The sequence below is a fragment of the Grammomys surdaster genome, unplaced genomic scaffold, assembly GCF_004785775.1.
Source record: "Grammomys surdaster isolate TR1022 unplaced genomic scaffold, NIH_TR_1.0 205, whole genome shotgun sequence".
NCBI lineage: Eukaryota > Metazoa > Chordata > Mammalia > Rodentia > Muridae > Grammomys > Grammomys surdaster.
In genome coordinates this window covers 4,080,426-4,096,988 of record NW_021604650.1, presented here as the reverse complement: position 1 = coordinate 4,096,988, position 16,563 = coordinate 4,080,426, and the positions used below count along the sequence as shown (strand labels likewise).

Below are 16,563 nucleotides of genomic sequence, written 5' to 3'. Positions count from 1 at the left end.
TTTAGGCTGAACACTCAATAGCCACTTATTCTCAGCACTTTGGACCACTTTGAGTCTGGATTAAGTGCTGACTATTGAAGAGAGAAACTTCTCTGTCCAAGGCTGAGTGCAACATTAACCTGTGTTCATAGACATAGACACAGATAGTTAGGAAGCAGTTTGACATGTCCATCTAGCAAGTCAACAGTAGTAGGTTCCCCACCACCACTGCCTTCTCCCCCTTTTTCCTTTGAGGCTGAGTCTTTTCTTTTTTTTTTTCTTTTTTTTTTTTTTTTGGTTTTTCCAGACAGGGTTTCTCTGTGTAGCCCTGGCTGTCCTGGAACTCACTCTGTAGACCAGGCTGGCCTCAAACTCAGAAATCCTCCTGCCTCTGCCTCCCAAGTGCTGGGATTAAAATCGTGTGCCACCACTGCCCTGCATGAGGCCAGGTCTTATATAGCTCAGACTGACATCAAACCTTGTTACGTTCCTGAGGCTGCTGTTTTACCTGTTGATCCTCCTGCCTCTGGACCTAGAGTGCTGGAATTATGGGCATCCGTTACCATGTCCACCAGTTGTTAAACTTTTAACACCAGGGCTAGGCAGGTGGCTCCCTCCTTGTGGCCTCCAAGGCTACTAGTCACACACATGGTGTATATACAGGCATATATTCAAAATATTCATGCTAATATAAAAGTAAGTGGGGCTGGAGAGATGGCTCAGTAGTTAAATCACTTACTGCTGTTGTAGAGGATCTGGGCTTGGTTCCAAGCACTTACATGGTAGCTCACAACTGCCTGTAATTCAGGTTCTAGGGGATCCATCTCTTTCTTCTCACCTTTAAGAGCTTCTACAGGCACATGGTGCGTGTTCATGCTCTCAGGTGCACACATATACATATAAAAACACAATTATTAGGGCGAGAGAGAGAGAGAGAGAGAGAGAGAGAGAGAGAGAGAGAGAGAGAGCGCGAGCTCAGCAGTTAAGAGTACTGACTGTTCTAGAGGACCTGAGTTCAATTCCCAACAACCACAGGGTGGCTCACAACTATCTGTAATGGGATCCAGTGCCCTCTTCTGGTGTGTCTGAAGGGTGTATTCACATACATTAAAATAATAATAGTAATAAAATTACTAAAAGATAAAGTAGTATGTGCTTTTAACTGTTGAACCATGTACATCTTCAGCCTCCCAAATAAATTTTTAAAATTTAACTCAGACTTTAAACCATCTCAAAATAATCAGTCTGTTTCTAGCGTTTCTCAGTCTCTAGATTTAATTTACATATGTCTTTCCTGGCATTTAAGACTTCTTTTGCTAATAATTGTCATCCTGTCATCTTTTTTAGCACAGACTGTATTTCTTATGTACGATGTTCATTTCTTAGCAGAGCTCACTCAGTCATCAGTGGCCTGTCCTAACTTGCCTTCTGAATCTCTGTACCCTCTGCCCAGGATGACTTCTTGAAGTGTGTTCCTGGGCTGTTCTTTGTTCCTTCTTCCTTCTGCTTTGTCCTCATCTTGACGTTTGATTATTAGCTAATCTTCTTAGCTCTTGGACCTACTTTATCCACACCTAGGCCTAGATAAATTTAGATTTGTGGCTTGAAATACTATCAGTACCACAGTACCAGGTGGTATTCTCCAGCCTGTTTCTCAGCCCTGGGCATCTAGAAATGACCAAAGCTTGAGATTCCTATAGTTTTTGTCAGCTGTCTCAAGATTCTTCTATAGGAATTATGAGTTTTCATTGTCTAACCTCCACATTTGGTCTCTCAGTGCTGTCCATGAAACCTTCAGAGAAGACCCTGAAGTCAGCCATTTCTTGTTACCTATGCAGGCCAGTGTTGCATCTCTGCTTTTAATTTGTGAGCCCTTCACAACAGTAACCTGCTAGTATGGTCCTTTAAAACTGAGGAAAGGAGATGTTAACACCACTATGCTGCTACCTTTGTTTCCGAAAGAATAAATTCTGTCTCCAAGTGCCTTCTAAAACTTACCTTTTGTTGCCTGTACTTTCATCCTCTCTGTCCTACCTTGCCCCTCTAACCTTTTGTCTACCCCTGCCACACTAGATAGGCTGTGAAGGTGTTTCTGCTCTAGGCTGGTATTTTCCCTCTCTGTGCCTAGTACACTTGTGATTGCAGCTAGCTTCCTGTCTTCCCTCCACTTTCTTAGAAAAAAGTCATCACACCTGCTTGACCAAAAACACTCCTGCTTACACTGCTTCTCTGTTCTCTGAGGTGTTTACTTTTTGTTTGTTTTGTTTTTGTTTCTCAAGACAGGGTTTCTCTATGTCCTATGAATACCAGTGTATAGGTATCTGTGTAGTTGGTGCTTTCAGTTAAAGATTTGTTTATGTGTATGAGTGCTAAGCCTGCCTATGTCTGTGTATCGTATGCACACCTGTGCCTTAGGAAACTAGAAGAGAGTGTTGTATTCTTCTGGGACTTGAGTTGCAGAGTTCTGAGCCATGTGGGTGCTGATTGCTGAACCTGGGACCTCTGCAAGAGCAGCAAGTGTTTTTAATTAATCAGCTATCTCTTCACCCCCTTAATTGAGGTTTTTGGTTGTATTTTTCAAATTATTGTATATGTGCCGTGGTGCACATGTGGAGATTAGCTTCTGCCTTTATGTGGGTCCTGGAAATGGAACTCAAATTGCCAAGCTTATGAGGAAAGCCTTCTTACCCACTGAGCCATCTCAGTTTGCTTTGATTACTAATTTATCATTTCTTGGTATGTTTTTCCCACAGGTGGCCTGGGGAGATGGATCAGTTGGTAAAGTGCCTGCCACACAAGCATGAGGAGCTGAGTTCAGGTCACAACAACCTATATATAAAAGCTGGATTTAGCAATATATTACAAAATTAGATAACAAACTATTTACTCCTTTAATCAGGGGAGGCAGAGGCAGGAAAATATCTGTGAGTTTGAAGCCTACACAGCAAGTTCCTATGCAAAAATCTTCAATTCCAACAGAGCTCCCATTCTGGAGCCTCTGCTGAGTTATACACACAGCATTGAATCTTGGAAATTGGTGTTAACTCTTGACTGACACAAACACCTCCTACACTGTGGACTTGCTCAGACAGCGGCCTCAATGGATCACATTGTACCAGCTCTGTTGTAGCTCTTTGGTTGTTAACCTACATTCAGTTCTAGTGAGAGCATCTTGCAGTGACTAAAGCACTGTTGCTGGGATGATTTGCTGGTGAACTTTTCCTAAAATTTAGGAAGAACCCTTGGTAGAATTATTTGTAGGTTAAATTTCTGTTCTGTGAATTTTCTTAGAAAATTGGTCTATCTTCTTTGTGCTGGCAGGTAGTACAGTGAAGGAATGATTAGAGCAATTGTTCTCACGTTAACTTGTGCACCACACAGAGGTCTTATCACAAGTGGGATTCCTGTTTCAAATCTTGTGGATGGGACTATGAGTTGTAATTTAAAGATTCTTCATAGAACAGTTGCAGCCCTGTTGGAACCCAAGTTCTAACCCAGCAAGTCATGCAGCTCACAAATAATCTGTCTCTAAGGGATCTTCCCCCTTTTGGCCTCTGTGGGCACCTGCACACACATCACATAAAGTCTTTAAAGCCATGTCTGTCTTTCTTGTTCTACAGAATTATACTTAGGGCTCCTAAAAACACGTTCTTGAGTTATTATTCATAAGTGGTCTGTCACTTAGACTCTCTCTCTTTTTTTTTTAATTAATTAATTTATTTTTTTTTAATGTTTAGACTCTCTTAACAGCTAAGAAAGATCAGAAGATCCCACAGTATGTTGTCCCAACTGAGGATGGAGATAAAAAAACAAAACAAAACTGGATTCTGGGCAGGAGAGATGGTTCAGTGATTAAGAACACTGGCTGCTCTGGGCAGTGGTGGCGCATGCCTTTAATTGGGATTAATGCTGGGGCGCTTGGGAGGCAGAGGCAGGTGGATTTCTGAGTTCGAGGCCAGCCTGGTCTACAAAGTGAGTGCCAGGACAGCCAGGGTTATACAGAGAAACCCTGTCTCGAAGACTCCCCCCCTCAAAAAAAAAAAAAAAAAAACCTGGCTGCTCTTGCAAAGGACCAGGATTCCATTCCCAGCATGCATGTGGTAGTTCACAACCATCTATGATGCAGTTCCACATGATCTAACACCTTCTTATGCCTTTTGGGGTAGCTGGCATGAAAACACCCACACACAGAAAATAAAAATAAGTATGTTTTAATTGGTTCTTTAATTTAAAAAAAATATTTGGGAGGGGAAAGTGGTCTTGTGGAACAGTGCATATGGAGGTGAACAGTTTTCTTTCAGGAGTTGGTTCTTTCCCTTTACTATGTGAGTTCTGAGGATCAAACACAGCTTGTTGGCCTTTAGTGACAAACAGTTTTGTCTACTGTGCTATCTTGTTACTTTTCTAGAGGACCTGAGTTTGGTTCCTAGCACCCACAGTTATTGCTAACTCCTGCTCTAAATAGTATCCAGCATCTCCCAAGGGCGCTACACAATCACATGGCATACAGTAATGTAATTCTTTCTTCCCAAGCTTAAACATTGTACATGGTATTTGATCATCAGTTAAAGGTCTTCAGATAAAATTCAGGTCTGAAGAGATGGTTTAGTGGTTAAGAACATGAACTGCTCTTGGTAGAAGAACTTTCGAGTTTAATTCCAAACATCCACATCAGGCAGCTCATAACTTCCTATAATTCCATCTTCTGAGGAATGTACATTTCTAGCTTCCAAGGACACCAGAACTTACACACACGCACAGACACACACACACACACTTAAAAATAATAAATCTTAAAAAGTAAAAAAAGATCTTTAAGCAAAATTTACTGTTTGGATACTATGTAGCTTATGTGTGATAGAGTTTTACATAGCTCATGTAGTTTACGTAGGCTCTTTATGAGTTTGATGAGGATACTACGAGAACTGAAAGACAGTACAATAAAAGTTAAACAGCAGCTGAATTTAAATAGGAACTGACCCTGAGGGAAGTACCTCAGAGACAGTTACTGCCACGTCAGCCAGGCATCTTCACCTTCCAGCTGAGCCTGCCCTTTTTTTTTTTTTTTAGCCCTCTGTGAAGTTATACAAAAACCTCTGAGGGTACATAACATAGAAATTGATGTTTTGTGTGTGTATTATTAAAGGTGTACATTTCTTGGAGTCCTTCAGAATTTATCATGAGACTAGGGTTGTAGTTCAGTGAAAGAATACATGCTTAGCCTGTGTGAGACCCTGGCGTCAGTCCTCACTGCTCTCAGTAATAGTTATCACTTGTAGTTTTCTATGCCTTTGTGAAGACAAAGACCCAATATCTATTGTCAGGAGAGCCATGGCTAGAAGCTCTGAGTTGCATTGTTTCTGCTGCAGGCTCTCTGCAGCAGTTCATCTGTGCACTGATGGACTTGTGCTAGTACTCACAGACTCATGCTAGTACTTCTCCTGGCCTCATTCAGTACTGAGGTTCTTCAGTTTTGCGCATTCTCATTTGCAGGCTTTAGTCTGACTTGGACTACATTGTATCTCCCTAGTGAGGAGCATTAGCAGCAGTAACTGTGACCTATCAGACCCTCAAATAAATCCCCATCTCCAAATCCAGCTCATTAATGTTCAGAGAGTGAAGAATATTGTTTATACATTGTTCCCCTCAATTTTCTTGCCATTGTGAGGCACAGAAAGGCACATGTTTCCATGATATGACTCTGATACTTGAATATGGGTCCTTAAATGCCTTCAAACAGCAGAAAGATAGCAAATTCATATTATGATTCTGGAGATCAGAAGACAGCTTGGGAGAGGTGTTTCCTTTCTTTCAATCTATGGGGCCCAGAATCAAACTCAGGACACCAGGCTTGGTGCCTATCAGGTTCTTACACTGTGAATAAAGAATTCCTGGGTTTTAGTAGTCCCTTTCAGGAGTGAACAGAACTTCACCTAGCTGCCTTTTTTTAAGCTTTCGTATGGACAAAGGAGGTAATTCTCTCGCATTTATTTTACTTGCAGTTCATAGAGTGTTACCAAACTGTATCAGTGGGTTCTTGAGCTGTGCACACACACAGATGGTTCTCAGCTCTTGGTAACTGAAGAGGGAATGTTATGGAGCTAGAGGTGTGCTGTGGGAAGTGTGGGGCGCTCCAGTCCAGAGACCGCTGTGTGGAAGGGAGACGAGAGTGCTCCTCTGTGTGTCTTTCTTACAGTCTGTTGACATGGTCTTTCGTATATTTACCTCCCGTTTTGTTTTGTTTTCATGTTTTGTTTCTGTTAGGAGAGAACATTGAAATTATTCTCTAAGCTATCTGAAGAGAGTGACTAAATGCTCCTGGGTCAGGCTGTCTGTGGGTATGAAGTGGTTGGGAGACTCCAAGAACATGGTGGTGAATGGCAGGAGAAATGGAGGCAAGTTGTCTAATGACCATCAGCAGAATCAATCAAAATTACAGCACTCGGGCAAGGACACCCTGAAGACTGGCAGAAACGCTGTTGAGAGGCGGTCCAACAGATGTATGTACACCTTCATCTCACTGTTTTTAGTTGTGGTGTACCCGTGTTTCCTCAGCTTCCTCTTGTCATTATACTCCCTCTGTTCTCAACACTCAGCAGTTGAGCCTTTTCATTCTCAGAACTCCATTCAGATTATTTTTTTTCTTTTCCTTTTGTCTTTGGGAGGTGGAGTGTGCCTCATTATGTTGCCCAGGCTCGACTTGAACTCCTGGCCTCAAGTGATCACTCTGCTTGAGCCTCCCAAGTAGCTGGCACTACAGACACACTAGCAGTTTTGATTCTTACCATGTAAAATGTAAAAATTAAGTTTCATGCTTTATGTAATCTTTTTAAAAACTAATTATTTATTTGCATGCCAAATGTTGCCCGCTCCCTGGTACTTCCCCCTCCCCCAGAGTCCTTTATCCCATCTCCGCTCCCCACTTTATGTAATCTTTATGATTTTTTTTTAACCCATAACTTGTAGAAAGCTGATTTGTTCTGTAGGAGTTTTAAAATATGCTACTGCTGAACTTCCTATCAGTATAAATGCCTGACTGTAACTTCCATAAGTGCTTCATGCAGCAAGCTGAACCATAGACTCCCCTCCTTTCCATGAGGAGCGGATGGAGAAGAGATGGGTGGTCTTTAGGACACCCTCACAATCCTTGCCGTTGCTTCAAGATTGCATGGACGGATGAGTGTCAGGGAAACCCTATGATGAGAAGTTACTTCCCGCCCTCTGTGGTTCTTGCTGGGGATGAGATTTTTTTTTTTAAATCATTTTATTTGCTTACATTTCAAATGTTGTCCCCTTTCCTGGTCTCCCCCTACAAATTCCCCCACCCCATCGCCCTCTTCTTTGACTTTAAGAGGGTGCCCCCCCTCCTACCCACACACTCTGGCCTCCTCCTCCTAGCATCTCTCTTCTTGAGGGCATCAAGCCTCCACAAGACCAAGCAGTGAGGCTATTTTTTGAATTATAGGATTGGTTTCTCTTTCTTGTCCCCCCTCCAAAATAAAATGACCTACAACAAACATACGTCTGAGTGGACATTTACAGGAGTATTAATCAGAAGTGTCTAACCATGTTCTCAATCTCTGCTTTTCCTAGCATTAGTCAGCCACTGTGGAAGTTCCTTAGTTGTGTTGGGTCTACTTCATACTCTCTTTGGCTTTAGGTAGATGCTGTTTATTGGGCTCAGGTGCCTTTACTCTTTCCAGATGAGCTCAGATCAGTGTTTTATAGAAAGTTGGGCATTATTCTTGCTTGGAATTAAGAGTGTGAGGGAGCCCAAAGCTAACTAGCTCTTCTCTGCATGAACCCCTATTCATGGCTGCTGTCAACATGGCTAAAACTATGCCCTCTCAGCGGCATTGCTGTGGTCAGAAAACTAGACATTTCTGAAGCTTTTAAATTGCTGGCTTCTTGTACAATGTAAAAGGTTTTAGTTTAAATTAAATTGTGGGAAATACAGAATGTGGAGAAGACAGCATGATGCTGAATATTGTTGGGCAGATTGAATGGTGCAGAGAGAGCCAGTGACAGAGAAGGATCATGTAAAGTGCTCTGTATCAAAGAAGATGGTCAGCCCGACTTAAAATCAGGGCCCAGAACACACAAAGCTAAATGCTGATAGCACTGAAGAGAAAGTAGACAGTGCAGCAAGAAATCAGGTACTGCAACAATCTACTTTCAATAATGGGTGCTACAACAGACCAGAGGTGAACAGAAACAGGGTAGGTTTTTAAAGCCCTGTAAATCAACTAAACCAATCAGGTATCAATAGAACATTCCATTCACCAACAGCATTATACTTATTATTCTCAAGTATGCATGGAACTTTCTCCAGGACACATTGTATACCAGGCCATGTAACAAATATAAGCAGACTTAAGAGGATTAAAAACATGTAAGTGTCTACCATAGAGTAAATGTTAGAATCAATACAAATTTTACTAGTACACACTCATGAATGACTGTTGATTCAAAGAAAAATCAAAAGGAAACCAGGTTGAGCAGGGTGGCACATACCTTAATCCCAGCTCTTGGGCGGCAGAGGAAGGAAGAATCCTGTGAGTTCAAGGGCAGCCTGGGAGAAATAAAGCTAAATAAACTTGTAATAAGTAGTCATTTAAAATCAGTAGAGCTTACCTACAAAGAAAGCCTCAGGCCCAGAGGGTTTCATTTGTGTATTCTGAGATGTCTCAAGAATTGATACCAGCATTTGAGAAAGTCTTAGGAATACTTGTAACTTATTTTCTTACCCTGATGCCAAAAGTAGATATCACAAGAAAAGTACAGAGTGACACTACTCCTGAATATGAGCAAAACTATTCTTCACAAAATACTAGCATATCATTCTACGGATGGAGACTATCTTCCTAGAATCCCATCTCCAGGGCCTTGAGGGTGGTTCTTTCCCTAGCACTGAAGAAAATTAAGTTTGCGCATACTTGTGTGTATGCGGAATTTGAGGGGCTGGAGACATGGCTCAGCAGTTAAGAACACTCACTGACTGCTCCTCCAGAGGTCCTAAGTTCAATTCCCAGCAACCGCATGGTGGCTCACAACCATCTGTAATGGGATCAGATGCCCTCTTTGGGCATGAAGACATACATGCAGATAGAGCACTTCTATGTAACATAAATATATAAATAAATCTTTTAAGAGAAAATTTTATTTATTAATCCCAGCATTCGAAAGGCTGCAACAGGAAGATTACTAAGAGTTCAGAACCACTCAAGACTCCATGAAGGTAACCTTGCTCAAAAAAAAAAAAAAAAAAAAAATCTGAAGCTGTAGCCTGGTGATAAGGAATTCAGCTAGGGTGTAGGAGGCTCCAGGTTCAGCCTCAAGCACAACAAACAGAAACATCTCATTTACAGTGCCATCCAAAGACAGTAGCAATAAGAATCTACAAAGTATAATATATTTCTGAAAAACGCTGTTGAAAAAATTGAAGACCTGGGCTGGAGAGATGGCTCAGTAGTTAAGAGCAATGTCTGCTCTTTCAGGAGTCCTGAGTTTGATTCCAGCAGCCATACGGTGGCTCACAACCATCTATACTGGGATCTGATGCCCTCTTTGGCATGTAGGTGAACATGCAGGTAGAGTACTCATGTAAAATAAATCTTTTTAAAAACTGGAAGGCCTAATAAATGGAATAGCATGTTGCTTGTTCCCTGATTAGATAACAGATGGCAGAACTCCCAGGTGATCCTGTCACAATCCCACCTGACATATTTGAAAAATGACAAATTCTAAAATACAGGAGTCCAAGGTACCCAGAATAGCAAACGTTTGGAGTTGTGAGGATTGAAGTTTGGAAACTCTGATTCCTCTATTTCAAAACTTTATTCACTGCTGCAGTGGTCAGCACAAGTATAATCCAACACTTCTGTGGTCCTGGAATACATTTAAGAACAAGAGTAAATCGTACAGTGTAGATCTGTCAACAAGGGTAGGAGGGTTTGCTAGGACTGAAGCTCATGGCTTCTACATAAGTGCTTCCCCACTGAGCTGCACCCTGCCCTGTTTCCTTTCTCCTTTTCCCCTCCCTCCCTCCCTCCCTGCCTTCCTTCCTTCCTTCCTTTTATTTTCTTTCTTTTCTTTTCTTTTTTCCTTTTTTAGAGTACTAGGAAAAATGCAATGAAGAATTAGGTCTCGGCCGGGCGGTGGTGGCGCACGCCTTTAATCCCAGCACTTGGGAGGCAGAGAGGCAGGCGGATTTCTGAGTTCGAGGCCAGCCTGGTCTACAGAGTGAGTTCCAGGACAGCCAGAGCTACACAGAAAAACCCTGTCTCGAAAAACCAAAAAAAAAAAAAAAAAGAATTAGGTCTCTGTATCCAGAGTGAAGTAAACCTAGCACACCGTTTGTGTGAAACATTAAAAATCCCAGAAGCAAACACAGGCTACGTTTTCCTGACCTCATATGAGACAATGTTCTTTTTAAGTAGGACATTTAAAAAAAAAAAAAAAAAAACAAGGAACAAGAAAAAAAATCAAAATCACAAGCCATGTGTTAAAGGAAATCACCAAAAAGTAAAAAGACAACAACCATAGAATGGAGTGGGAGAACTAGGTGTAAATCACATGTCTACAAAGGACCATCTCCAGAATATACAAAGCTCTCTTGAAAGCCAAGATAAAAGACAGAACCCAAATTCAAAATAGATTAAGAATCTGAGTAGACATATTGCTCCAGAGATATACAAGTAGCCAGTAGTATATTTAATTAGCACAGAATGCAAATCAAAACTTCAAGGTACTCCTTCACTGCCACCCAGACAGCTAGAATCAGGATGACAGGCTGTTAGCAAGGAGTGGGAAGCTCGACTCTGCCAGTCTAGTAGAACTCCACTAGGAAGATTTTGTGGATACATGATTATTTTTACAGAGGTTGTGGCAGCATTATCCATAATAGCCCCCAAACAGAAGCAGCTCAGGTGTGTCTGCTAGCTAAAGTAGAGTATTTTTTAACCATAAGGACAAAAATACTGATACATAGTATAACATGATGAACTGTGCCAGTTAGAAGAAGCCAGTCACAGAGGATCATATATATTACCATTCCAGCATGTAAAGTTTTCAGAACAGGCAAATCGAAAGGAGACAGTAGGTTAGTGGTTGCCTCAGTCTGAGCAGTTGGTGGGGACAGTAAGGCTTCTTTTGGGGTGGTGATGGGAGAACAGTTCTGTGAATCTGTTAACCACTGAATTATCTGTTTCACCTGGTTAAGTTTGTATTTCAACACAACTTAGAAAATGTAGCAGGTTAAGGGTTAAGGATGTATCTAACTCAGTGCTTACCTTGCATGCTTGAGGTACTAGGTTTGACCCAGTCAACAACTTAGATAGTTTTTTGTTGTTGTTACTGTTTTAATTTTTATTTGTTTTACCTGCATATATGTTTGAATACATGCCTGGTGCCTTCAGAAGTCAGATCTCATGCCAGGTGGTGGTGGTGCATGCCTTTAATCCCAGGACTTGGGAGGTAGAGGCAGGTGGATCTCAGAGTTCAAAGCCATCCTGGACTATAGAATGAGTTCCAGGACAGCCAGGAATACACAGAAAAACTCTGTCTCAAAAGTCTAGTTCAAAACAAAACAAATCAGTCAGATCTATTGGAACAGAAGTTATAGACAGTTGTAACCTATAACTATATGGGTGCTGGGACTTATTCTTCCAGGTCTGGAAGAACAGCCAGTGCTCTTAATAGCTAAGCCATATCTCCAGCTTCTTACATAACTTTTCACGTGCGTATATGCAAGTATTTTGATTGCAGAAATCATATACCTATTCCTTGGAAAGGACCCATATGGGTCCTTTATTTTGTGAAAGAATGGATGAAAAGGTTAAACCTCCCATTCTCCATGTGCTGATTTTGAGAGCTTAAACTTACACTGTCATTAACACTTTGTAAATTATGTGCTAATTCCTAGAGCAGACTGAACACTACCCAGGAGCCTTCACCAGCACTGATGAGAGCTTTTTGTTTCTGCACGTGCCTTCTCTGCATTGCTTCTCAGTGAAACCCAGCCACTTACGTTATCCATTCAGTTCATTCATTGAGAAATCTCTCAGAAGAATAGAAATAAGCCTTTCATTGTTCATTCCCTGTCTTTCTCCACTTCTGTATAACTTTAATTCCAGGCCAGCTTTTTAACTTCTGGTCCTCAGTTATCCATAAAGAGGATATTGGTCATTTAGCTGCCCAAAAGCAAGAAGCCCATCTTAATTCCTTGATACCCTTTGGTTCTAGGGATCCATATTTATGGCATTTCTTGATGCCTGTCTGCATCCCTATTGTTTTCTTCTCCCCAGCCCTGTCTGTAATGGCTCTGTGTGCTGTCTCCGCTCTTTATGGAGCGGAGATTTGAGCAAGCTCCCCACTCCCTGGAAACCTGATAATATTGTCAGCTGCCCACATTCTCCTAATGGTTAGATTTACTGTATCTGGTTTTCTTTGTCTAGCATAAGGAATATTGATTTCTAATCACTAATAGTGATTGATGTAACTCTATCTGATGATGCCAGTTTGGATGCAGTGGGATTTTTAAGGAGACTGAGTTGTTTCACCAAGTTGTATTTCTTTCTTTTGCTTTTCACAGGTCATGGTAACTCAGGATTTGAAGGGCAGAGTCGCTATGTGCCATCCTCTGGAATGTCCGCCAAGGAGCTCTGTGAGAACGATGACTTAGCAACCAGTTTGGTTCTTGATCCCTATTTAGGTTTTCAGACACACAAAATGAACACTAGGTAATTTTGATTCTTTCTCCTGCATAAAACCAATCATGATATCCAACTTAAGAAAACAGGTGATGACTCTGAATTATAAATGACAGTAACGTTCTTTGATACAGAACAATTTTCTGTGAGCCAAGAGAAGCAGGCAGAATCTGGAAAGGAGATCCACCTTTCCATCTTGCACTGGGGGATCTTTCCCATGGCTTCTTATTGTTTTAAATAATGGCCACTGGTATTTTGGCCTTGTATAACCTTTGTAACTCAGCAGTTAATACTTGCATATTTCATATGCAGATAGGAACCTATTAAGAGTCTAAATGCTCTGTCAGTCAAAACTACTTCAACAGTCTTGGGACTGCCAAGCCTCACCTTCTGAGTGCGGGGACTGAAGACATGTACTACCATGCTTGCTCTGGTTCTTAGACTCAAGTCTGAGGTCTCTGACTCTTGTAGTCCTCTTAAGAACCATTTTTCTTTTGGGAAAGATACTAAGATCATCTTACAATTCTTTGTCTGTGGCAAAGGGTGTTGGATCTGGTGGAAGTGGTTCCACTAACGATTTAGAGATGAAATGCACTCTGGGCCCATTCCTTCTCATCTCCATCATATATAGGCTTCTTGTAGCCCTATGTCCATGATCATCCAGGAAGAATTGGAAAACCAGGTTTAATAAGCTCTGATTGTCGGGAGACAGGAACTAGAGGGAGCCTTGCACATCCTTTCCCCTTTCAGATTTTCCCCTTTCTAGAAATAAAACAGGACATACAAAGAATGGCAGTAAAAAAATGTCTTTGGAATTCCATGTTTCCTGTCTCTGTGAGTCATTCACTGAACTGAAGTTATACACACTGGAATTAAGCTGAGGCTGTCAGCCAGACTGCACCCCGTCCCAGCCTTCCCAGCCTACCACCTTATCACACTGCTTTAAGTCCAGTTCCTCCGCTTCTGCTCAGTGAGATTGATGCTCGTTCTCCTAGAAGATGATCCTGATAGGATTTCAGTCACTCTCTGTATCTTTGCCTCTCTTGTTTTTTGTTTTTGCTTTTGTTTTTAAAATAAGTGGATTACTTAAGTTGTCTTATGTTGATGATATCTTATATGTTAAGATAGAGAGGCAAATGAAACATTTTAGAAAGTTATTCCATTAGAGTCAGAACAAAAGTTTTAGTTGCTTATGGAAGAATATTTATTTTGAACCCCAGGCTCTATTCCAGAGAATGAAGGGTTGGTTATACCTGTCAATGGCTCTGTAGTAGAAAATATTGTGGTTTCTTCTGAGAACACTGGTGCTTCTTAGCCTATGGATGGAAACTGGGATTTTGCGTTTCTAACAAGCCCCTGATCTGTATTTAGAGAAGTTTAATCTAAAACTCACGTTTCCTGAGGCTCAGTTAAAACAATGTGGACACAAAGTGATGTTCAGAGGGCTAAGGGTATGACTCAGTGAAGTGCTCACCTATCATGAGGGAATTGGGGTGAGGAAGAGAAAATGGAAGAGAAGGAAAAAAATCTCAGTATTGTCAATTATTGATAATTGTGACCTTTTTGTATGGGAGGACTCCTGAGTTAACTGTATTCTGTTCACACAGAAGCTGGAACACCTAAATTAGTGTTTTTCAGTGCAGCATTTAGTCCACTCAACTGAACCAGCCTAAGGGGGAGTGGGCAGGACTAGTCTGTTCCCAATAGCATGCCCCCAGACTCTTCAGAATCTGTTCCAAGGCAGTTGATGACTTCTTCACAGAGGTTTCAGCAGCTCCCTGAAAGCTTTGTTTAGGAATACACAATTTTGTCTGTCTCCCTCCCTCTGCGTGCCTGTAGTTTTGGGAACAGGGCCTCACTCCTGTTAAGTAAGACCCTACCACTGGCCTGCAGTCGCAGCTCTGCTTGTCTTCTACCTTTTGCCTTCTCTCTCCATCATTCCTTCCACATGCTTTCAGGACTATGTTTGAAAGCAGTAGTAGTTGTATGATTTGAGAACTTTCAAAGGCAGCTCTGTTTTGAATGCTTACACTTTGACTTGTTATTTGTTGGTTTTGGTTTTGAGGCAGGGTCTTGCTGTGTAGCCAAAGTTGATATCATACTCAAGAGTTCTCCTGTCTTGGTCTCCTGAGTGCCATATTAAATGTGTACAGCCCTACACTTGGCACAAGTGCCGATATTTTGATCTTAGTTCCCCAGCATTTACCCATCATTGAGGCAGAGCTATATCATGAGAGCTGAGTAAACAGAAAATACAGGTTTACATTTGCTAGAGTTTTTTTAATTGTTTCTTGTCAATTGTGAAACTTAAATTATTCTTTATAGCTGGGCGGTGGTGGCGCACGCCTTTAATCCCAGCACTTGGGAGGCAGAGGCAGGCGGATTTCTGAGTTCAAGGCCAGCCTGGTCTACAGAGTGAGTTCCAGGACAGCCAGGGCTACACAGAGAAACCCTGTCTCGAAAAACCAAACAAAAAAAACAAAAAAAACAAAAAAGAAAAAAAAAAGAAAATTTTCTTTATAGCAGGAGACTAAAGTTGTGGATAGTACCTCTGATTTTTATATGACTTTTATTTCATTTTTATTTTTATTTTATGTACATTGGTGTTTTGACTGTATGTGTATGTCTGTGTGAGGATCCCCTGGAACAGGAGTCACAGACAGTTGTGAGCTATCATGTGGGTGCTGGGAATTGAACCCAGGTCCTTTGGAAGAAAAGTTAATGCTCGTAATAACTGAGCCATCTTTTCAGCCTCAATACCTCTGATTTTTAAAAAAGGTAGTTGGGGCCAGGCAGTGGCCTAATCCTTTAATCCCAGCATTTAGGAGGCAGACGCAGGCCAGTTGGGTCTACCAAGTGAGTTCCAGGACAGTCTGGTCTATATAATAGAGAAACCCTGTCTCAGGATGGGAGGAACGGGAGAGTTGGAGCAAGTGTGTAAAGATGGGATGGATGGGTGGCTTTAGTAGTCTCCCTCATCTAGGCAGCATGACTCAGATAGGTTATACTATGAGACAGGCAGCCAAGTGTGGTGGCCCATGCCTTTAATCCCAGCATTCAAGAGGCTGAGGCAGAGGCAAGTGGATCGTTCTCTTGAGTTTGAATCCAGCCTGGCTACATATTGAATTCTAGGTCATTCAAGACTACATAGAGAAACCTTGTCTCCAAAACAAAAATGAAAGCAAAAAAAAAAAAAAAAAAAAAAAGGCAAGTGTAGGTCAAAAGAAGTGTTTTTATGAAGCAAGAATTATTGTCTGGGAACTTCTCCTTTAAAGCTTTGTTTGATTTTTCCAGTCTGAAGTTGTCTTGACAGGCTTAGCCTTCCATCATTATAGCTGCATGGTTTGGTTTTGTTTTGTTTTCTGCTATGTGTTTGCTTATGATTATTCTCTCCTGAATATGCACTTAAAATTACTTTGTATCATTTCAGGATTTGATGCTTGACTAGAATACATAAGGAAATTTTGTGAATTTGTGGTAAATTTATATTGTGGGAAGAAAAGATTTCTAACAACCTGGCATTGCTATCTGGAATATCCCTGTGTATTCATAAAGTTTTAAATATTTGTATTTAAAGATTTGTGCTGCAGTGAATGTCTAGAGATGACAAATGCCAATTGTACAAGTAGTCATTACTATTATTTGTTTTGTATTTGTATAGCGCCTTTCCTTCGAGGAGCTCGAGACATATTTCAAAAGCTGACAGTTTTTCTCACAACAATCCTGTGAGGTAGGTAGTGTGCATTTCAAACAAGCAAGACTCAAGCCTGTGGTTCTGTCCTGGCACCATATCATTGAAATAGGACTTATTTTAAACATATTTATTTATTTTTATTTCGTGTACATCTGTGTTTTACTTGTATGTATGTCTGTG

The 16,563-nt window shown here is 41.2% G+C and overlaps 1 protein-coding gene across 5 annotated transcripts in view; it reads left to right on the top strand.

The window, feature by feature from the left end:
* Kmt5b (lysine methyltransferase 5B) overlaps positions 1 to 16,563 on the top strand; it is a 48,672-nt gene that overhangs the window by 11,958 nt on the left and 20,151 nt on the right. For 3 of the 5 annotated variants that reach the window (XM_028770934.1, XM_028770935.1, XM_028770936.1), the window contains exons 2-4: positions 6,244 to 6,479; positions 12,572 to 12,719; positions 16,351 to 16,419. In XM_028770934.1, coding sequence (XP_028626767.1) covers positions 6,320 to 6,479; positions 12,572 to 12,719; positions 16,351 to 16,419 — 377 coding nt within the window. In that variant the 5' untranslated portion in view covers positions 6,244 to 6,319. Of the gene's footprint in view, positions 1 to 2,748; positions 2,798 to 6,243; positions 6,480 to 12,571; positions 12,720 to 16,350; positions 16,420 to 16,563 lie in introns of those variants that run through there. The other 2 variants (XM_028770937.1, XM_028770938.1) reach the window with 2 other exon arrangements.